Source organism: Eptesicus fuscus, chromosome 21 (assembly GCF_027574615.1).
Source record: "Eptesicus fuscus isolate TK198812 chromosome 21, DD_ASM_mEF_20220401, whole genome shotgun sequence".
Lineage (NCBI taxonomy): Eukaryota > Metazoa > Chordata > Mammalia > Chiroptera > Vespertilionidae > Eptesicus > Eptesicus fuscus.
This window is the reverse complement of record NC_072493.1, coordinates 39,713,709-39,736,339: the sequence shown is the minus strand read 5'-3', so window position 1 is coordinate 39,736,339 and position 22,631 is coordinate 39,713,709. Positions and strand designations below refer to the sequence as shown.

General features: G+C 57.2%; 1 protein-coding gene across 2 annotated transcripts in view; it reads right to left on the bottom strand.

Moving 5' to 3' along the window:
• The window catches only part of NECTIN2 (nectin cell adhesion molecule 2), a 28,559-nt gene extending 8,832 nt beyond the window's left edge, over nt 1–19,727 (bottom strand). Inside the window, exons 1-6 of one of the 2 annotated variants that reach the window (XM_054710930.1) lie at nt 19,675–19,727; nt 19,177–19,459; nt 8,843–9,232; nt 4,846–5,142; nt 3,713–3,830; nt 3,257–3,405 (exon numbers count right to left, since the gene is read on the bottom strand). In XM_054710930.1, coding sequence (XP_054566905.1) covers nt 3,257–3,405; nt 3,713–3,830; nt 4,846–5,142; nt 8,843–9,232; nt 19,177–19,264 — 1,042 coding nt within the window. In that variant the 5' untranslated portion in view covers nt 19,265–19,459; nt 19,675–19,727. Of the gene's footprint in view, nt 1–3,256; nt 3,406–3,712; nt 3,831–4,845; nt 5,143–8,842; nt 9,233–19,176; nt 19,460–19,674 lie in introns of those variants that run through there. The other variant, XM_028135143.2, reaches the window with a different exon arrangement.
• Between the last annotated feature and the right edge of the window lie 2,904 nt (nt 19,728–22,631).

Genomic DNA, 22,631 nt, shown 5'->3' with positions numbered 1-22,631 from the left:
TGCCCAGTGCCACCCGCCTCCTGCCTGGGCCACCCATCCCCGGTGCCACCCGCCTCCTGCCTGGGCCACCCATCCCCGGTGCCACCCGCCTCCGGCCTGGGCCACCCATCCCCGGTGCCACCTGCCTCCTGCCTGGGCCACCCATGCCCAGTGCGGAAAACGGGGCTCATGAAGCCCTGTCCCTTTGCCCGCTAGTGCTCCCAGCACTGGCTAAACTGCAGGGGGGAGGTGACAGGAAGCCAGGGAGGGACAGACATGATACAACGGGAACCTGATCACACATGCTCTTTCCCCATGCATACAGGGGCGAGACCAGAGGGTCCACTTACACCAGACCCTCCCCTCCCCACCCTCTGTGCAAAGGGTCCCGAGGCGTCTATTTCTGGGTGTTTTAAAAAAGGGGGCTGTCAAGGCAGTTTAGTGACTCGCAAGCAGCAGTAAAAAAAACACAGCAATGTGCCTCAAGTATGAAGGGTAAGTACTACTTTGTGAACCTCTTTTGGAGAAAATATATGCCTCTCCCTGGATACTGGGTGGGGCGCGAAGCAGACTTCGTCCACACCGTCTGGAAACGGGCTGCAGCGCGGGGGGTGGGGGGACGGACACGCCTGTTCCTGGAGCGGTACTGAGACAGCAGTGAGTTCCTGCGCCCTGGGCTGGAAGTTCCCCGAAGCCTCCCTGAAGGGACGCCTGGCCTGCGGTGTGGCCTGTGTACCCACATTTGCACCCGCGTGAACCCCACACGCAGGCGATGACAGCACGTCTGGGTCTGTGCGCGTGAGGGAACGTGGTGTGTCCCGAAACCCTCGGGGAGAGACTGCCAGGAGCGGGGAGTTTCTCCCGGGGCAAACTCACTGTCAGGGTCTGGACCTGTCGGTGTTTCTGTGGGCATCTACCTGTGGGCGTGGCTTTATGGCGTTTTTGACTGCTCCTCGGTCTGTGGCTGCCTTTGGGATAGTCAGGGGGAGGGGGCGTCTTTCCTTACTGCTCGGTCTTTCTGGGGCTGTGATTCTGTGTGCATCCCGGTCCCCGATGGGCCTCGGGGTGTTTCACTGGGTGAACACAGCCAAAGGGCTGACCCCTGGAGTGTGTGTGTGTGTTTGGGGGTTTGCATTCCTCCGATGGCCCTGAAGTGTGCCCGCGTCTGAGTTCTGCAGGCTGCGCCCCTGGGAGTGCCTTCTGCATATGTGTGTGTGTGTGTGGGGGGACCCGTTTCTCAGGTGTGTTTCTGGGGTGGAGGTTCCAGTTGGGTGCCTGGCTGGGTGGGTGGAGCCGACTTCTCTGGGTGTGCCTTGGACGGCAAGGCCTGTGTCTCATTTGCCAGTGTTCCCAGCATCAAGGAGAAAGGCTGGCCGAAACCGGTTTGGCTCAGTGGATAGAGCGTCGGCCTGCGGACTCAAGGGTCCCAGGTTCGATTCCGGTCAAGGGCATGTACCTTGGTTGCGGGCACATCCCCAGTAGGGGGTGTGCAGGAGGCAGCTGGTCGAAGTTTCTCTCTCATCGATGTTTCTAGCTCTCTATCCCTCTCCTTCTCCCTTCCTCTCTGTAAAAAAAATCAATTAAATAAATAAAAAGGAGAAAGCCTGTTAAATAAATAAATAAAGGGAGAAAGCATGGTCAAGAGGAAACCTCGCCAAATACCCGTCAGATGACAATTTGTTGAAAGCGACCCTCTAAACGGGTTTTTGGAGTTTCTGAGGGTGTGCACCCCGAGGCGGTCGTGGAGTGTCTCCGTGTTGATATGAGTGATGTAACTGCACGTGAATTGCAGATTCCCGCGATCCTTTCCCCTCCCCCAGCACATCCAGTGGTTGTGTCCCCCTTCAGGTGGGCGTGTGTGTGTGACCGTGTGTCTGAGTGGGCCCATCAGATCTCCTGGCGAGTGCCTGCCTTCCCCAAGAGAGGCCTGCTGTCATTTGGGTGTCTTTCTACATGTGTGTGATGTCAGATTGTCGTGGGGGTCTGCTTCCCGCCGTCTTCACACGGGTCCGTGGGCGTGCTTTGGTGGGGGCCAGGCCACCGTTCCCGTGTTGTGTCTGCACAGGGATGTGCCACGGAGAGCCACGCTGGAGGGCGTTTCCAAATGGCTCTTCCCGGGACTGGGGGTCTCGGGCTCCAGCCGGCTGTGATCTGGTTTGGTTCAGTGTCTTGGCTGGTGCCCCTGCCCGCCTGGGGGGTGTCACGGTGACAGCAGTGTGTGGGCTACGTTATGGGCGAGGTTGTTTTGGTTCCAATGCATCTCGAAGCACAGGGTGTGTCTGCAGACACCGGCCCTGCTGGCTGTGGCTCTGACCTGACGGGGACTCTGCGCCCAGCCACGGGGTCCGTCTGTGTCTGAGTGTCGGGGTGCACGGCCCTGTGACCGTCCCTGCCTCCCTCCAGGTGTGTGATGCACAGCTGTGATCCCAACCCCACTGCCTTCAGCCTACGCACAGGCTGAGTCTGCCTTCGCTCCTTTCCTCTCTGGCTGTGTGTCTTGGGGTCTGTGTTTCTTTCTTTAAAAAAAAAAAAAAATAAATTTATTATTGATTTCAGAGAGAAGGGAGAGGGAGTGAGAGATAGAAGCATCAATGATGAGAGAGAATCATGGATCGGCTGCCTCCTGCACACCCCACACTGGGGATCAAGCCCACAACCTGGGCATGTGCCCTGACCGGGAATCGAACCGTGATCTCCTGGTTCCTAGGTCGATGCTCAGCCACTGAGCCATGCCGGCCAGGCCAGGGGTCTGTGTTTCTGAGTTCACATCAAGGGGACTCGGAGAACTTCCCACCCACAGACCCATGTCATCATCAGTCACCGTTTCCAAAGTACCGACTCCAGAAACCCAAACGCCCGACATGCACTACCAGTGGCTCCAGACGAAAGGACCAGCGTTCACCATAAGAAGTTCGGGTCTGTGTCCGTCTGGCTACCTCATGTGTGTGTGATTCTGTGGGCGGGTCTCAGGGGCTGGAGCCCAGGCAAGGTCGCTACGTCTCTTCCTGAAGACCCTGCCCCGCCTCTCCTCTCCAGGAAGCGCCCAGCACAGGCCTCAACCTCCCAAACTCCTCTGCCAACACCTACCTCTATCAGCCCGACCCAGACCCCCCTGGGGGCAAGAGAGAAAACCCACACCACCCTCCTCTCCCATCACCAGGCGGGTCTGGACTCCTCCCTCAGCCGGCGGCACAGCCTCCCCCGTGCAGCCCGGAACCAAAAGAGAGGAACGTGGGACAGACCCGGTCATCACACACCGCCCCCGAGACCCGCTCACCTCGAACGAGGACCACCTGCTCGGCGCGGCCCGTGCCCTCGGCGTTGCTGACGGTGCAGGTGAAGGTGGTGTTGACCAGCCTATCCACCAAGTGGACCAGCAGCTGGGGGCCCTGGTCTTTTGCTGAGGCTGGTAAGGAGCCCGAGGTCCTGGAGAATGTGGAGGTCACATGAGGGGGACAGCAGGGTCCACAGAGCACAGGCCGGGTCCTTGATGACAGAGCCCTCAGGAGCCAGGCCCCAGGGACCCTGAGCTGTCCGCTCCCTCCTTTTGGAGGATTTCCCCCGGTTCAGACCCCAGTTCCTCCGCCCTCAGACACAGGAGTCCAGGCCCCCAGCCCCTCCTCCCTCAGACCCAGGAGTCCAGGCCCCCAGCCCCTCCTCCCTCAGACCCAGGAGTCCAGGCCCCATCCCCTCCTCCCTCAGACCCAGGAGTCCAGGTCCCCCCAGGACTCACGTGCTCCAGACATAGCTTGTGGGCTCTGGATTGCTGCGAACATCACAGTTCAGAGTGGCCTCACTACGGCCGAGGTACCAGTTGTCGTCATAGCCAGAGATGGAGACCTCGGGGGGGTCTGGAGGAAATGGGGGGATTGGCTCAGAGAGGGGAGAGTCCCAAAAGGGATGACAGGCAAGCAGACAGACGGGATCCTATAGAAATGGAACAGGTTGGCAGGAGGTGAACCCGTGGGAACCGTCAGGGGCGAATCCCTCTGGTGTGTCTGCGAGCCCAGGACAGGGACACCGCTCCCAGCACTCGGAGGAAGCTTTTCTCGGGGCCGGCAGTACCCTGGGGGCTGCTGCGGACCGTGTGCTACTTCCCCGGCAGCGTGGATAGGGGAATCTGGCCGAGCCTTGGTCTAACCCAGTGGTCGGCAAACTCATTGGTCCACAGAGCCAAATATCCACAGTACGATTGAAATTTCTTTTGAGAGCCGAAAACCGACTTCTGCGCATGGGCCACGAAGTTTCAATCGCACTGTCCGTGCGCGCCCGCACGTGGTATTTTGTGGAAGAGCCACACTCAAGGGGCCAAAGAGCTGCAAGTGGCTCGCGGGCCGCGGTCTGCCGACCACCGGCCTAACCGAAGGCATGGCTGGGAGGAGTGTGAGCATGTTGCTGTGGGTGCCCGAAAGACAGGGCTGTGGGAACAGTGCCCGGGAAGCCTCGAGGGCTGCGTGAGGGGGTGTGCGTGTGCGCAGTGTGGGGAAGAGCTAGCAGAGAACGTACTGGAAGGCGTCAGTGCTGTCAGGGCCCAGTGGGGTCGATGGGAATCATTTTCGGAGGCAGGAGTTGGTGCAGAGACCGTAGGAGAGTCGATGGAAACAGAGTGAACGAGTGTGTGTGTGTAGACAGTGCTGGTTCACGCAGTGTGGACTCAGAGTGGTTGACACAGACAGTGGGGGCAGCGTTTGCCACTGCCTGGCCGCGTGGAGCCAGTGTAGACGACACGGGGCAGTGTGTGGAAGCACAGACGAAGGGCAGGCAGGCAGGGCAGAGCCCAGGTGGACAGCACTGAGGGACGGCGTGGACGGCGCCCGGGGAAGCCAGTGCAGACAGGAGAGCTGCAGTCACACGGGAGGCACTCACAGCGCACAGAGAGGGTCACGGGCAGCAGGGCTGGCTCCTTCAGGGCCTCGTGCTCCACCTTGCAGGTGATCTCGACACCATCTACTTGGCTCGAGGGCACCACGGCGTAGCGGCTGGTGACGGTGACCGTGCCGGACAGGGGCCCTGACGTCTCGGTCTCTTTGGGATCCCCATTCAGGGGTGAGATCCAGGAGATTTGGGCGGGCGGGCGGCCCCCCGAGGAGACGCAGCGCGCCACGGGCACCGGCTCCGAGCTGAGTGTGACCTCCTGGGTTTCCGCGTGGTTCTGGGGCTGGGCTGGGAGAAGAGCAAAGGGGCTGGTCACTGCGGAGCTGAGCAGTGCGGCCCCAAATGCCCGTGTTCGAATCCCGGCTCTGCTGCTTAGCACAAGTAACTTCCCAACTCGGTACCTCAGTTCCCTCTTCTGTAAAGTGGGGATAATAAAAGTACCCACTGCACGGAATGGTGTTGTGGACTAAATACATGGATATCCAAATACACCGACCAGGGCCTGGCACGCACTGCTCAAGCTAAGCGCTGGCCATTACGTCCTGCAGCCAGCGTCCGCTTTCTGCTCTGCTGGACACGCGGAGGGTCCCAGAGCCTGGGATTTAGAAAGAAAAGCCAACGCAGAACAACGTGGTCCAGAGGTCCAGCCGCAGGCCTTCTTCGTTTCCTATAATCACCACTGATGGTGGTGGCAGAAGTGGGATAAAGGCAGTGAAGAAACCCAAAGCTCATAATTTTTTTTGCCCTTTTCACCCATCCTCTTGGAAAACGTGAGGAGGAATAAAAACCTCCAGGAGGAACAATGCCAACCCATAGGTATGGATGCGTGTCCATAACCAGAACTGGCCCCTGAGTTCTGACTACATCGCTAGCTGCCTTCGGGGTGTCTCCTGAGCTGCTGCTGCTGCTTTTTTTTTAAATATATTTTATTGTCGGACCTGCATTGCCACCATTTGTCCACCATCCAGAACTGAAATGTCAGTGCTGACATGTACACATAAGGAACTGTTGGACATTGAAATTGGGTCTCAAAAGAACTGTTGGCCCAGAAAGAAACTCACTACACACTGATTCTTTTGCCTCTCAGCATAACCATTATTGCTTGTCTCATTTTCGGTTCTTATAAGTGTATTTCTAATAGCACATGATCTCACTCATCTAAGGGAAATGATGAACAACATAGACTGATGAACAAGAACAGACCCAGAAACAAGGAGGCATGGATCAGACTGTTGGGCCTCGGGGGGAGGGTAGGGAAGAGTAGGGGTAGGGGGGAGATCAACCAAAGGACTTGTGTGCAGGCATATGAGCCTAACTGGCGGTTAAGGACAACAGGGCGGTGGGGGCATGTGTGGGGAGGGAGGTGGATGGGAATGGGGGGACGAGGACAAATATGTGATACCTTAATCAATAAAGAAATTTAAAAAAAAAGAAACTAGTAAAAAAAAAAAAAGAAAAAATATATATTTTATTGATTTTTTAACAGAGAGGAAGGAAGAGGGATAGAAAGTTAGAAACATTGATGAGAGAGAAACATCGATCAGCTGCCTCCTGCACAACTCCCTACTGGGGATGTGCCTGCAACCAAGGTACATGCCCTTGACCGGAATCAAACCTGGGACCCTTGAGTCCACAGGCCGACGCTCTATCCACTGAGCCAAACCGGTTTCGGCTCTCCTGAGCTTCTTAGTGCGGTGTAGTCCATCTGTCCCTGACCAGCAGAGCCTCCGATGGGCCTCCCCACATCTTCCCTGGTCACCCCCCCATCTGTCCTCTGACCGCTCCAGGAACGCCCACCCCTGCTCCTACCCACAGTGGGGGTCTTGGCGACCCTCCGCCTGAAATGCTCTGGCCTCCCTTCTCCTTGGCTTGCTCTTCCTCCTCCTCCAGATTCCAGCTTCAGTTCCTCGAGGGAGCTTTCCTGACACAGTGACACTCACTCACACCAAGAAGCAGAGCGGGCTGTCCCGCGCTCCTACCGCAGCCGGTGCCCTCGGTGTGTCTCTCGAACAGAACAAATGACTGCACAAGAGAAACCTTTGGGCCCTGACCGGTTTGGCTCAGTGGATGGAGCGTCGGCCTGCGGACTGAAGGGTCCCAGGTTCGATTCCGGTCAAGGGCATGTACCTTGGTTGCGGGCACATCCCCAGTAGGGGGTGTGCAGGAGGCAGCTGATCAATGTTTCTCTCTCATCGATGTTTCTAACTCTCTCTCTCCCTCTCCCTTCCACTCTGTAAAAAATCAATAAAATATATTAAAAAAAAAAGAGAGAGAGACACCTTTGGGAAGGGCGGGGGAGGAGCTGTGACTGGTTTCAGCTCCTTAAAAAGAGAAGTAAGCACTCTGGGAACTGTGCGGGGCAGTCCTCTGAAACTCTCTGGGGCCGAGAGGGGAAAATAAACTGCCAGAGTGACCTGGCTTCTGGGAAGTTGCTGGGAAAAGGTAGGGATTCCAGGGGAATGCCAAGACTTAGCAAGAAATAGCATCCTTTAGGGAAAAATGCCTTCCCTGATTCTGCCCCATTCCGCTCACTAAGGGGCGGTGCCGGCCAACCTCGGAGCCAGAAGGCTGGGAGTCCTCCCTGGTCATCCTCCTCCAGTTCAGGGACAAGCACCTACTACCTCCTAAAAGTAGCCTGCATTGCGCCCATTTCTCTCTACCCGCCTCACCGCATCCTCCTCTTCCAAGCCAATGCCTTCTCCCGTCTGGTCTCCCAGCTCCCGTCTACCTTTGTCTCCGCCTTCAATGCCCTCCCCCCCCCCCCCCCCCGTTGTATCTTTCCATAACTTTGACAATCTGATCAGGGTGTTTTTGTGGTGTACGCCCCTCCGACGGCTCCAGCCTCCTCGCCGTGGCCTGGGAGGCCCGCGCAGCCTGGCCCTGTTGGATTTCCTGCCTTGTTGAGGGCCACTCAAGGCCCGGCCATCAGCCTCCTCCTATTCCTGGAACACGTCAAGCTCGCTCTCAAGTCCCACCATTCGCATATGCTGTTCCCTCTGCTTGTGCCTCCCTTCCTCTGCTTGCGGATGCAACCCATGGGCGGCCTTCTCCTTCGGCGGTCCCTGACCATGCTCTCTACACGAGGCCACTGGATCTCTTACTCCCAGTGAGGATTACAACATGCTGGCGTTTCTCTTGTTCACTAATTGATTTTCTTCTGGCTTCACCTCTAAAATATTTCCCATCCCTCTCCCCTGCCTCTACCTTGGTTTAGTCGTCATCACTTCCTCCCCAGACTTACTCAGTCACCTCCTCTGGGGTCTCCCAGCTTCCACGCTCACCCCCCCAACAGGTAGCGGGAAGGAGCCTGTGAAAACCTAAGCCAGGTCACACCTGTCTCTGCTCAGAACTTTCCATAGCTCTCGTTCTCCTAGAATCTAGCCAGAGTCTTCATGTCGTCTGCAAGGCGGGATATGACCCATCACCTCCTTGACCTTGTCCCTGCCTGCTTTCCCCCATTCATGCATCTCCAGCCACACAGACGTCTGCTCTTCCTTAGATATTCCAGGTGCACCCTACCTCAGGGCCTTTGCACTGATTATCGCCCCTGCCTGAACTCTCCTCCCTTACATAGGCCTACCCGGCTCCGTCACCTCATTCCAGTTCTTGTTCAACTATCGCCAGACCTCCCTAGCTAAACTTGTAACCTGCTCCCCCCCCCGCCCCAACTTCTATAGCACCTACAGCCACCTGACTCACTCTCCTTTTTCTTTTTCCTCAGTCTCTGGCACCCCTTTATCGGAGTATAAGCCCCAGGAGGACTTTATCCCTAGAGCCTAGAATAGTGTCTGGCACACAGTAGGTATTCAATACATGTTTGTTGAATGCCTTGTTGGCTGCTATATACCCAACCTGCAGAACAGCATCTGGCAAACGGTACTTGCTTAATGCTTGCCAACTGACTGAAGGCTGCAGAGAAAGCAGACAGAAGTAGACCAGCGAGGGGCTCTCCCCGCTCCCTGCCCCCCACCCCCTTATCCCTGCTCACCTATGGTTCTGAGCCTGGTCACCCCACGACTGGTGCCCAGGGGGAAGGTGGCAAACTCGCAGGAGAAGTTGCCCTCATCCTCCACTCTCAGCCCCCGGAGGACCAGTGTGGCGTCCCGCATATCCGAGCCTTGCTTGGCACTGGGGCTCTGCCCCATGGTGCGGAAGGACAGCCGATCCTTGCCAAACTTCGGGCTGGGGAAGCTGAGACCATGTGAAGGGTGGAAGGCGGCCACACTCTGGAGGTCCCCGGACGGGTCCAGACGCTGCCATGTCACCTGTGAGACGTTGCCTTTAGGCCCCGGCGACAGCAGTTCGCACGGCAGCTCCACTGTGTCCCCCAGGAGGCCCCGCACCTCGGCCTGCATGCTGACTCGCCCATTCTGGGCTCCTGGGGAGAGAGCAGAGAGAGAGGTGGGTAGGGGGGAGGACCCAGACCTCCAGGCAGGGCAGGGCCACCACCGAGGGGGCCTCATGGGAAAACACCATGCTCAGCTTTCTGGAGGTTGTGATTCCAAAGAGCCTGCCAGAAAAGGTATTATGTGAAAAACTAGGAACATTTGAGTCTGGACTAAATGACATGTTATTATGGAGTTACTGTTAATATTCTCAGATGCTTTGAATAAATTATGGTTATATGGTATTCCTTTTTCTTAGAAAATACAGGATTAAATGTCATGTCTGCAACATACTCTCAAATGTTTTTTCAGCAAAAACTATAAAAAGGTCTAGATGCCCTAACCGGTTTGGCTCAGTGGATAGAGCGTCGGCCTATGGACTCAAGGGTCCCAGGTTCGATTCAGGTCAAGGGCATGTACCTTTGGTTGCGGGCACATCCCCAGTAGGGGGTGTGCAAGAGGCAGCTGATCGATGTTTCTCTCTCATCGATGTTTCTAACTCTCTATCCCTCTCTCTTCCTCTCTGTAAAAAATAAATAAAATATATTAAAAAATAAAATAAAATAAAAAGGTCTAGATGCCCTAACCGGTTTGGCCCAGTGGATAGAGCGTCGACCTGTGGACTGAAAGGTCCCAGGTTCGATTCCGGTCAAGGGCATGTACCTTGGTTGCGGGCACATCTCCAGTGGGTGGTGTGCAGGAGGCAGCTGGTCGATGTTTCTAGCTCTCTCTCTCTCTCTCTCTCTCTCTCTCTCTCTCTCCCTTCCTCTCTGTAAATATCAATAAAATATATATTTTTAAAAACCTACAGCTTTCTTTCCCTATGTTATTTTTCTTTAGTATATTTTTATTGATTTCAGAGAGGACGGGAGAGGGTGAGAGAGATAGAAACATCAATGATGAGAGAGAATCATTGATCGGCTGCCGCCTGCACGTTATCCCCTGGGGATTGACCCCAAAACCTGGGCATGTGCCCTGATTGGAAATGGCACCATGACTTCCTAGTTCATAGGTTGACACTCAACCACTTAGCCACACTGGCAGACAAGTTATCTTATTTTTTAACCTAGGCTTACTGAGATAGAATTCCTACTCATCCATTAAAAGTGTACAATTCAATGGTCTTTCCTATCTTCACAAGAGTTGTGAATCCATCACTACAATCAATTTCGGACTTTTTGTTGTTGATGTTAATCCTCACCCAAGAATATTTTTTCCATTGATTTTTAGAGTGAGTAGGAAAAGAGAGAAGGGGGAAGGAGGGAGGGAGAGGGAGAGACATTGATATGAGAGAGACACATTGATTGGTTGCCTCCCGAATGCACCCCGGCCAGGCTTGGGGACTGAACCTGCAACCCAGGTATGTGCCCGTGACTGGGAATTGATTTCAGGCCTACGCTCTAACCAGTGAGTGCACTAGCCAGGGCTAGGGCATTTTTATAATCCCTCAAAGAAATTGCTGAAGCCATTAGACAGTCACCCCCTGTTTCACCCCTCCCCTCAGCCCCTCGCAATCACTAATGTACTTTCTGTCTCTATAGATTGCCGTATTCTGGACATTTTATGTAAATACACAGCCTTCTGTGACTGGCTTATTTCACCCAGCATAATGTTTTCAAGGTTATCGGTGATGCCCTAACCAGTTTCGCTTAATGGAGAGAGCGTCGGCCTGAGGACTGAAGGGTCCCAGGTTCGATTCCGGTCAAGGGCATGCACCTTGGTTGCGGGCTCATCCCCAGTGTGGGGTGTGCAGGAGGCAACTGATCAATGTTTCTAGCTCTCTATCCCTCTCCCTTCCTCTTTGTGAAAAATCAATAAAATATATTTAAAAAGAAAGTTATCGGTCAGTACCTGCTCCTTCTTCATGGCCAAATAGTATTCCCTCCTGGAGAGACTACATTTTGTTTATTGTTCAGTTGATGGACATCTGTGTTGTTTCCACTTTGGGGCAGTTATGAACAAAGCTGCTCTGAACATTTGAGCACAAGTTTTTGTGTGAATGTGTGTTTTTATTTCTCAGCTTAGTTTTGTTTTCTCACTTAGAAAACATTTTTATGGATTTTAGAGAGCAGGGCAGGGAGAGATAGAGAGAAACACTGATCGGCTGCCCCCTGCACGCCCCCTACTGGGGATTGAGCCTGCAACCCGGGCATGTGCCCTGACTGGGAATCTAACTGCTGACCTCTTGGTTCATGGGTCGGCACTCAACCACTGAGCCACCCTGGCCAGGCAGTTTTCTCACTTTAAAAAAAGAGAACATTTAAAAAAACTGATTTGAGAGAGAGAGAGAGAGGAGAAAGAGAGAAACATTGAATGTTTCTATGGCAACGGAGGTAAAGACTATCAACTTGCTGGCTGTGTGATCTTGGGCAAGTCATTTAACCTCTCTGTGCCTCAGTGTCCTCGGCTGTCAAACAAGGATAATAACCACGTGCACTTCCTAGGGGCTGTTATAAACTTTAGGGAATATTTGTAGAGCACTCGTACAAGGCCACAGGAAGTACACGACCACTGCCTGCTAAATAAACAAGCTAAGGACAATTTCAAGAGGCCCTTGACACTCAGCCTCTGGGCAAGGCCAGCCACGGGCACACGCCCCGCTCTCAAGGGGCAACTGCCGCCCAGCTCTCCCTGACCCAGCCTTGGCCTCAACACACAAAGCGTAGTAGCAGGTGACCCTAATGAGAGGGTGCCCAGCAACAGGCAGCCGCTGGGTGGGGCCTTGGGAAAGAAGCCATCCATCGGTGAAGGCCGCTGTGTGACACACACATCCACCACTCGAACCCGGGGGCGCCCCCTTGGGAGGGGGTGCTCCCCTCCGAGGGGCAGCACCATAGACTCAGGCGTGTGGGGCTCCAGCAGATCACTGGGGCTTCCCTCTGGCTCCTTCCAGGAGGGTGACCTTGTTCCTGAGCCTCAGTTCCCCCATCTGTACAATGGGGGTGTTTAAGCTGCCCTGCACGGCCCCTGGGGAAGTTCCACGAAATGATTTCCTCCGCCATGTCTTCGCAGGGCGGGCGCGGCGGAGCCAAGCACAGGTGGCCAGCTGCCACTCTCGCGGGCCGCTGAACCAGCAGCACATGGGTCCGGAGACTCAACGCCAAAATCCAGACCGAAATGGACACAGCGAGAGGGCAGCTGGGTGGAGCTGAGGTGGGACCGCCCCTTCCCTCAGGACATTCCCTCGTGTGCCAGGACCCTTGACCCACCTGGCCCCCAAAGGCAGGATGTGGGACAAGGAGCCCGAAAGGCTCCGCCCCTTTCCAGCTGGGCGAGGAGGGGAGGGCACTCAGTCAGGAAAAAACACCCGGGGCCGTGAGCTACAGAGAGCAAAGCAGGTGGGACCAAGGAGGTGGGCTTTCTTCTTGAGGCAAGTGGGCGGCGCGGAGGGTCCCTCAATTGGAGAATGGCTTGGCTTAGGGGGGAGCTGGACGGAAATGGATCATCAGATAGCAAAAGGCCCCCGAAAAGGGCTGGATAAAAAGACCCAGAAGTTAAGACTGAGACTTGGTGCAGAACTTGAAGGGATTTAGTGAAGGGGAGAGGACCTGACCTGGGAGAATCTTCTCTCCGGCCATTCTTTCCCCTTCTATGCAAACCCACATAGTGGCTCAACAAACAGGCCCTGGGTGTTAGAGAGTCAGCCCCTGAGGACAGGGACTTGTCTGTCTGGTTCCCTCCTGTGTCCCCACAGCCTACACCAGGGGCCCCCAAGTAGCAGGTGCTCAAGAAATACTGTCGACTGTGCTTGGAGCCGGTGCCACAGAAGTGCCGGGCCAAATCAGGCGCTTGTCCTCCAAGAGGTGACATTCCAGAGGGGAAGACAAACATTGCACAAACAGTCATCACCGAGGATGTGGTTAAGACTGAAGGAGGTGGGAGTGGGGGAAGGACCCAGAGCAGGAGATCACCCACCTGAGGGAGGCCTGGAGGGCTTCCTGGAGGAAGAGACCTGATTCCTTTCCAAGGGAAACTGAGCTCCAGGCCCAGAGCCCCACACCCCTCTCTGGGTCCTGTGACTGCGAGACGCTTCCATCTCTCTGCTAAGGGAGGCTGCCGTTGCACAACCAGGGTGGCGTCTCAGCAGTCAGCCTCAGATTAAAAAAACAAACCAACCCACTTTGAGCTTCTGGAGCTGCAAACTCCTCAGCTGTTTTCCTCCCCAGGACCCTGGCCCCGATGGCCACATGCCCCTCCCCGCTCTGACCAGGTTCTAAGATCCTGCAGCTACAAGGCTCCCATTCTAAGTTTCTACTTCTGAATGAATGACCAGGATGGCTCTGTCTCTGTGTATGGACAGCCCGTTTTTCAGGCATTTCCACTTCAGTAAAAGGTTTAAGGGTCAGAGTTTTGGAGTCATCCCTGAGTCCCCCCTCTCTCTCCTCCCACATGCAGTCCATCAGGAAACCTGTCTGCTCCATCTTCAAAACACATCTACAGCCCTGGCCGGTGTGGCTCAGCGGATAGAGCGTCGGCCTGCAGGCTGAAGGGTCCCGGGTTCGATCCCGGTCAAGGGCACATGCCCAGGTTGTGGGCTCGATCCCCAGTAGGGGGTGTGCAAGAGGCAGCCGATCAATGAGACTCTCTCATCATGGATGTTTCTATCTCTCTATCCCTCTCCCTTCCTCTCTGAAATCAATTAAAAGTCTCTCCTTTAAAAAAAAAAAATCTACAAGCAACTGTCACCTACCTCCTGGGTCATTCCCCCATGGAGGATGGCAGTTGCCTCGCACAGTCTGTTGCCACAAGCAGCCAGAGGGGTCCTGTTAGACGCTATAGCAGATCCAGCCCCTCCTCTCTGCTCCGTGTCCTCCCATGGCTCTCTCTTCACTCAGAAAAAAGCTCAAGTCTTTACCGCGGTCACAAGGTCCCCATGGTCTGTGCTCGTCCGCTTTCTGACCTCGTCTCCCACCCTTTCCCCGTGGCTCACCCTGTTCCAGCCACACTGGCCTCCTCACTGCTCCTCCAACAAGTCAGGCAAGTCCCCCCTTAGGGTCTCCGCACTTGCTGTTCCCTGACTCTGGAAAGCTCTTCCCCATGTGTCTCCACAGCTCCCTCCCTCACTTCCTTCATCTTCCCCACCCTAACCTTTTCCCTCTAGCTCCCGATGTATCTTCTCCACTAGAGTATCAGTGCGGGGGAGGGGCAGGGATTTTTCGGCCTCTGTCCTCCTTCCTGCCGCCTCCCCAGAGCCTAGCACAGTGCCTGGCACACTGCAGGAGTTTCATAAATGTGGTGAGTGAATGAGATGAGGATGGGAAATCAACAGTATACTGGATCACACAGGCTGAGGTTGAATACAGGCTTGGACTTTTTCCTGAGGGCACTGGGGAGCCATAGAGAGTTATAGATAGGGGGGAGGGGGGGGAGAGAACAGGGTTAGGTTTGTGCTTTAGAAAAAAGCCCTCAGAATGGAGTGGGGCTGGGATCCAGGGGAAGAAAAGGCACCTGGACTAGGGTAGGAGTGATGGAGATGGAGGACAAGCTGGACTGGAACACGTTCAGGTGTTAGAATGGTTAGGAAGACAGGGGCGCTGACAGGTTGTGGGGGTAAGGGGGATGGGGTGTGGGCCAATGCCCTGATGTTTTGAGTTTCGGGCGGAGTAGGGAGGAATAAAGCCAGGAAGATGGCTGGCCTGGAGTGAGGGCCCTAGTATCCAGCATGCTGCTGGGTGGGTGCCCATGCTCTGACCTTGGCCGGGACATGGCCGGTCCCACAATGGGGGAGAGTGGCCATGGGAACACCGGCTTCCCTCAGGAGGTCAAACTGGTGACAGCTTCATGAGGTGTCAGCTGGGTCCCCAGACACGCTTCCTTTCCCTGTGGCCCGGGGCCTGCAGGCTTCCTGTGGTGGCAGAGTGCAGCACATCGTGCAAGCCCAGGAGAGGGGTGATCCAGGCAGAGATGAGGGGACACAGTGACTTACGAAACCCTGGAGGAGGGAGGGGCTAGGGTCTGGCCTTCAGGGTCTGAGACTGGGCCCCACCTGGCTGGCTCCTCAGGGCTTGGCTCACCCACTCAAAACCTATAAAGCCCCAGTGTGACCCGCCCTCTCCTACGGGGTGAGGCCAGACTCCACAGGCCTTTGAAGGCCAGTGTGCGCCAAGCGCTGGCCTCAGCTGCTGCCTCAGCCACCTCCGTTAATTAATTAATTGCATTAATCACAGGGCCCACCCTCACAGCAGACATCCGGGAGGCAGTCTGGGAGGATATGGGGCTGCCTGCCTCGGCCTGGATTCTGCACCTGCCTTCCCTTTCCCCAGGGGCTTGGCACCCCAAAGGCCTCCCCTGTGGGGTCTCCATTGCCGGGGGTGAATCTCTAGGCTGCTCTTCCTGGCTGAGCCCCCAGAGGAACCTCTCAGAGGCTGCTGTACGTGTTTCTGTTTCTCGCTCTGCATCTGGTTTTTAGGGTCTGACTTTGCCTCCTGTGTCTCCAACTCCCAGGGGCTCTGGTCTCTGCCTGTCTCTCTCAGTCTCTGTCACTCTTACCTGTGGCTCCCGGGAGGCCCTGGTCTCTGCACCGTTTCTTTCATATTCTCTAACAGCTTTAGTGAGATATATTCCCAGACTGTACAATTTGCCCATTTAAAGTGTCCAGTTTTAGCTCTAGCTGGTTTGGCTCAGTGGATAGAGAGTCAGCCTGTGGACTGAGAGGTCCCGGGTTGGATACCGGTCAAGGGCACATGCCTGGGTTGCGGGCTCAATCCCCAGTAGGGGGTGTGCGGGAGGCAGCCGATCAATGATTCTCATCATTGATGTTTCTCTCCCTCTCCCTTCCTCTCTGAAATCAATAAAAATATATTACAAAAATAAAGCGTCCAGTTTTAGTATGTTCATCGATTTGTGCATCCATCGGCACCACCAATTTCAGGACAGGTTCCCTAGCCCAAGAAGATACCCACATGCCTTAGCTGGCCCCATCCTCTCTCCTCTGTATCTCTGACGTCTGTGCGCTCCGTGTTCCCGAGTCCGGTCTTCCAGTCCCTGGAATCTGGCTCTCTGAATTGATTCCCTGGGTCTGTAATCTCTCAAGGGTTCCCGGTCCACATCTCTCAGGGTCTGTTTCTCTGCCTCCTGGGTCTCCCCGTGTCTCTCCTCATCTCTGACATACTTTCTCTCTGCCTGGGCCATCTCACTGGGTCCCTTTTTCTCCTCCCCCCACTGCTTCATTTCTCTGTATCTCAGGGACATTAAAAATGTAACAGCGTCTCAGGCGGGGGGCGGGGGAGCTGGCCAGCGTGCCCAACTCCCTGTCCCTCCCATGTCCCCCACTCCCTGTGACTCACACACAATGCTGGCCTTGAGGAGCCTGTGCCCTGACCTCCCAGTGTCCTAACATCTCCACCAGTCACCAAGGGGTTCTTTTGGGCTCCGAAGTCTCTCCCCATAGGCCATTTTCCTTTATCCTGGGGTCTCGGTCCCACCCGGTGTTTTTCGGCGCCATCCTTTCCCTTATCTCTTGGCTCCACTCCTGTGTTTCTAACCCCATCCTTAAATCTGTTTCTGTTTCCTTCCCTCTATTGGCTTCTGTCTCCGTGTATCCCCTCCCCCTCTCCCCAGTGTGTGAGCAGACGCACCCCCTTTGCCAGTATCCCTTCCCTAATGAGAAGAGACAGCAGGCCTGTAGTCCCCTCTGCTCCCATCCCCCTCGCTACCATGGGGAGGCCAGGCTGACATGGATGGGCAGTGAAGGCTGGGGAGGCCCTGGTGGTGCACCCTCATTCGTCAGGCCAAGGAGAAGCAAGTGGAGAGCCAGAGACAGGCAAACAGAGATGGAAGGAAAGGAGAGAGAGAGAGATGGAGAGAAGGGAAGAGAGAGAGAGCTCCGAGATGGAGACAGATGAGGGACAGAGAAGGAGAGAGAAATGAAGACAGGAAGAGGGGCAGAGAAAGTGAGGGGAAAGGAAGGAAGGAAGGAAGGAAGGAGAGAGACAGAGAGAGAGAAAGGGAGGGAGGAAAAGGCAAAGAGAGAGAGAGAGAAAGACAGCAGAGAGCAAAGACACAAGGATAAAGGGTCAAGAGCGGAAGGCTCCCTCCCGGGCGGGCGGGCGCTAAGAGCTTTCACAGGGGATCAGCAGGACTTCCGAGTCCTCCCGGTGGCCCTGCCGGGAAGGGACTGTGATCCCTTTTACGAAGGAGGAAATGGAGGCTCAGAGGGGCTGTCTGGAGCCCACCCCTGAGCGCAGGGCCCAGAAAGGCTCTGCGGTTATGTCTGAAGTCTGGCTTCTCAGACTGATCCTGGGAGGGTGCCTGGCCCTTCCCAAGCCTGTCTCCTCATCCGCAAAATGGGAACAGGAACAAGACCTGTCTCCCAGGCCCATCGAGAGCATTCCGTGAGCTCACGCACCAAGTCCAGGCCTGGCTCACAGGGGGATGAAGTCTGAGCATTCCCCCAGGAAGGAGAGGCAGGGAATGGAGAGGGCAGCCCTCAGCTCTGGGTCAAGGCTGGGAGACTCTCAGAGACGTGCTGGAGCGGGGGGGGGGGGGGGGGGGCGGGGAAATGAGGTCAGAGAGGTGACCCAAGGTTCCCTCCAGATCCCCTTGGGCAAACCCGAGGGAAACCCAGGGTCCCGAGCTTCCGGCCGGGAATGAAAAGCCAGGTCACCTGCAAGGGGCGGGGCCACAGCCAGTTTCACCTGTTTTCTCCCGGCCCTCCCCTCCCCTCCCCGGGGCCCGCGCCCCTCCCCCCCGGGGCTGGGGGTGGGAAACTGGAGGGGCGATCGGCTCGGCGGAGGGAGGGGCGGGGGATTAGGGCGGCGTCGCCCGGCTTCCACCTCCCGCGGCGGCTCGGAGGACAAAGGCGCGCTCAGAGGCAGATAAAGTCCCGAAACTCACGAGTCCGGAACCGGGAGCCGGGGGCGCGCCCGCCGGTATCGGCTCGGGCTAGGTGAAAGTGAAACGGGAAAAACTTCCCCAGGGATGTCCCTGCCGACGGCGAAGGCCAGGGAAGTTTCCAGACTGCGGGACTCGCCTCGTCCTCCACCGCCCAGTCCCCGTCCAGCTCCCAGACGGAACCTCTGGGCCCTCGATTAAATGTAGGACCCAAACGACAGGGTCCCTGCCCATATTCGTATCTGGACCTCGGGACACAGTCTAAAGCCCACAGGTCAATCTGAAGCTCAAGCCAGAGAGGCGGCCTCTTGCAGCCACCCCCAATTCTCCCGAGGACCCAGGGGCAGAGGCCCCTGCTCACAATTAGCCTAGAACCCACGAATTTGAGCTCCTGCCCCCCCCCCCATTCTACCAGAACCCCAGTAGGCATAGCCCCTCGCCTTCCTTCTCCCTGGGGCCCAGAAGACAGAGCTCCCAGCCCCTCATTTTCCTGGAGCCCCGGAGTCCGGCTTCAGCTCCCGGAAGGCCCTCCCCAGGTCGCCCCAACTCCCATCTCTGTCTCTCCACGGGACCGAAAGTCCAGCTCCCCGCCCCTCTCGAGGCCCGTGCCCTCAACATTCCCAGGGCCTCAGAGGCCCAGCCCTGGGAAAACAAAACAAAAAGAAAAAATAGGGGGGCTGATCTCGCCTCGTCTTCGCGACCCTCCAGCTAGGGGGAGTGGGAGACATTCCTGAGGGAGGAAGCGGAGACGGATATCCAGATCCAGATTAACCGAACGGCGCGGGGTGGGGAGGGGGCGAGAGGCCCCGGTTTTAACCCTTTCGGCCTCAGATCAGAGCCTGAGGACGGGGTAGGGGGGGACGGGAGTCCGGCGAAGGTTGGGGAGTTGGGATTAAGAGGAGAGGGAGGCAGAGAGGGGAGGGTCGGAGTCTCACTCCGATGAGGGGGTGTGCGGTCTGAGTCGGCGGGGCCGGTCCGGAAAGGGGCGCGCAAGACGGGGGCTCGGTGCATTGGGGGAGGGGTGGGGAAAGGGGCTCAGGCTCCCCCCTCGGAAGGCGGGGAGGGGCTGGGTCCGCGCGGGGAGGGCGCGCCTACGGTCGCTCACCGGCTTCTCGGAGCAGCAGCAGCAGCAGCGGCAGCAGCGGCAGCGTCGGAGACGGTCTCGACGGCGGGAGGGCTGCGGCCCGGGCCATGGGGGGCCCGGGGAGGGGCTGGGGACGGGCGGGGGCCTGCGGACCACTCTGCGTGCACCAATCGCCTGGGCGAACCAGCAGGTGCCTGAGGGGCTCCGGCTCCCGGCCGGTTCCCGCAGCGTTCCTGTCTCCCGGCTTCGATCTCGGTCCCGGCTCTCCCGGCTCCGTGCCCCCCGGCCGCTAGCTTCTTTCTGGCTGTTAGAACGACGTCACAGGACCCACCCCCTTCCCTGCCCCAGCCCCAGCCCAGCCCCGCCGAGCCTCGGCCCCGGCTCCGCCCCCTCCTGGGATTCCAAATAGTCCCTCCCCGGGAAGCACGCCCCGCCCTCCTAGTTCCCTGACCCTCCGCTTCCCAGAATCCTACACTCCCCGCCCCGCATTCTGCACCGCCCCCTCCCACGATTCCACACCTGCCGCCCCTCTGGATTCCACGGTCGCTCCTCCGGGAGTCGATGATCGGCCCACCCACCCCCGAATTCTCTAACCCTTTCGGGTGTTCAAACCTCTCCCCCTGGGGCTCTAGCCACGCCCCTTCTCCCCAGGAGCTTCGCTCTCCGCCTACTGGGGGCTCCACTGCGGTCCAGACACTCGGAGCTCCCGGCTGTCTCCGCCCCCCGCCCCCCACCCTCCCCTCCGTGAGGCCCCGCCCCCGCCGCGTGAGGCCCCGCCCCCGCCGCGTGAGGCCCGGCCCCGCCCACCCTCTCTCTGGGTTGTAGCTTCTCCTTCCCGAGAGCCCGTTGCCTGGTCTTAGCCCCGCCCACAGCTCTGACCCCGCCCACTTCAGCGGAGGTCCTGGCCCTCCGGCCACACCTGCGTGAGGCTCGCGGGTTCTCATAGGCTCGCCCCCTCTGGAGCGCCGCCCTGACGCCAAGACCCCCATCCCCGTCCCCGCCTTTCGACTTCTGCTCTCGCCCCTCGCTGTGTGTCTGTCTCCCGTTGTGGGGGCGCTTCTCAGAGTGGCCTCTTCTCTTCCTAACCTCTACCTCGGACTCTGGGAGTCGCTGCATCGTTTCTTTCCAGATTTCTCCGTGTTTCTTAGTGCCTCCGTCTTTGTGTCTCTCACTATCTTTGCGTCTCCGCATTTCCCTATCTCTTGGGTCTTTCCTGTCTCACGTCTCGGTGTCGCTTTGTGTTTCTGGACTTCCTGTGTCTTCCTATCTCTGTTTATGTTTCACTGGGTCCTGTGTGTTTCTGTCCCTTCGACTCTGTCTCTGTGTCTCTGCCTCTGTCTCCATGTCTGTCTCTTTCTGTGTCTGTTCCTGCCCCTGTCTCTATGCGTGTCTCTCTTTCGGTGTCTCGCTTCTCTCTGTGTCTCTCTCCATGTCTCTGCCCTTGTCTCTGTTTTCTGCTCCCGGTGCATCCCCACGTCCTCCCCCATCTGATCCGCACCGCCTCCTTCCTGCGCCCGCCCGCCAGGGGGCAGCACAGACCGACCCCCGCGCTCCGCTTTCTCCGCGGGGCTGAGCCAGGGTCGGGCCTCCGGGCACCGCCTGCCACTCCCCGCGTCCTTGTCCCACTTCCCTATCTTCCCAGTCTCTTCGCGTCTCCCGCTCTGACTCTGCCCCTTTGTCTCTCCCCGGCGGCTCCCGCTCCTCCCCAACCCCACCTACCGCTTCACATTCCTTGGGCTGCCCCGGGGGAGCTGGTGAGGCCGCCTAGCTCGTCTGGGTGAGGGCGGGAAGCCAGAAGGCCGAGGGAGGGGATGCCACTGAGCGCCTGTAATCCCTCCGTTCCAGTGCCTCTAAGGCGCTGAGCTGATCAGCTGGGAACAGATGCATGGGGCTCCCTAGCAAAGCGGACCCCTTAGATTTTCCCTCGTGCCCCATCCGCCATACACCTGAACTCTCCTCCCTGAAGCTCACGTAGCGGAGACTCTTATTGAGCGGCATTCCTGTCTTGGTAATAATACTGCTAATAATAAATGTATTTGGCACTTACTATGTGCCAGCCACTGGCTTGTGTGCTCTATGATCGCATATAACCCACACAGCACCCTAAGGGATAAGAAAATCGCGGCACAGAGAAATGAAGGGACTCGATCCAAAGTCACCGAGTTAACAAACTGGCAGATCCAGAACTGACTGACTTCTCTCAGTTAATTTCTCCTAAGAACCCCATGAAGGGGACACTCTCATGATCCCCGTTTCACTGAAAAAAAGGACACTGGGCCCTGAGTAGATTTCTCCAAGCTCCCCAGCAAGGAAGTGCAGGCCTGGACCTCTAGATAATGTGTATACCTCAGGCTTGGCACAGCCTAGCGTGAGGTTGGCTCGGCAAGTAAGTGCATAATAAATGTGCTCTAGATCTGTGTGTCCTTCTTTCCCCAATCTGGGGCCAGACCAGAGGGCCAGCACTGTTACCGGCAAGACGACGAGACCTCGGTTCTTGTCTGCACGAAGGGAAAAATCCAGCCAAGAGACAAAGTGCGGCAGAGCAAGCGAGACTGTATTGGCCGCAGCAAAAGCACACCCAGGACAGGGACCCCAGGAAGGGCTTAGCCTGGAAGCAGCAGCCGGAGAGCCAGGCGGGGCTGCTGTGGCTCACTGGGAAGTCAGAGGGAAGTCAGGGGGCTTGGAGACAGGCCCCTGGGGTTAGCCCAGGACCAGCTGCCGCCGCCCATTGCTCCCCTGGTTGCAAGACTCATGGGGCCTCTTAGAGTTTAGAAGACAGGTGCCTGCCGGGGAAGAAGAGGGGGGGGGGGAAGGGGGGGAGGGGTTGGCTGGGGGTATGCTCCCCAGAGGGAGAGCACCTGCTGGATCTTTTGTCTTGAAAGGTTTTATTTCTCTCTTGCAGGTGGGAATCTTGGGATAGGTCTCAAGAGAGAGTTTCGGCAGAATATTCATCAGTTTTCCAGGTGTGCTCATTCGGGGTCCTGGTCGCCCCTGATGGGTGGGTGCCAGGGCAGGGGGCCGTTAGTCAATGCAGCGCGTCCTGAGGCAGCCTTCGCCTGTCTGGTGTGGCTTCTTTTCTGAGCCTGGAGCTGAAGTACAACGGAGGCCTAGGGCCTAGATGTCGTCTTCAGGGAGGAAAAGTCAGGGGTCCGAACCGAAGGACCAGCGATACGGAGGGGGAGGCAAGGTTACCCTGGGGGCGTAACCTTGTTTCCCTAGCCGGGCGCCTGGGGCTCTCCGCCCTGGTGACCTTCTACATCTGGCCTTGCCCTGCTCCTGCTCACGTCTGTCTACCTGCCTACCACAGGATCTCTGAGTTTTACTGGCAGCTTTGCTACTAACTTGCTTTGTAAAATTCTGGACCCCCGTGTCTCCCTTGAGCAAAATAGCTAGTCTCCAAGAGATTTCTTCCTGGGAGGCCCCTGCGTACCCACTCTCCTCCAGGCTCAGCTCTCTGTGCTGTTCTCCTGGGCACA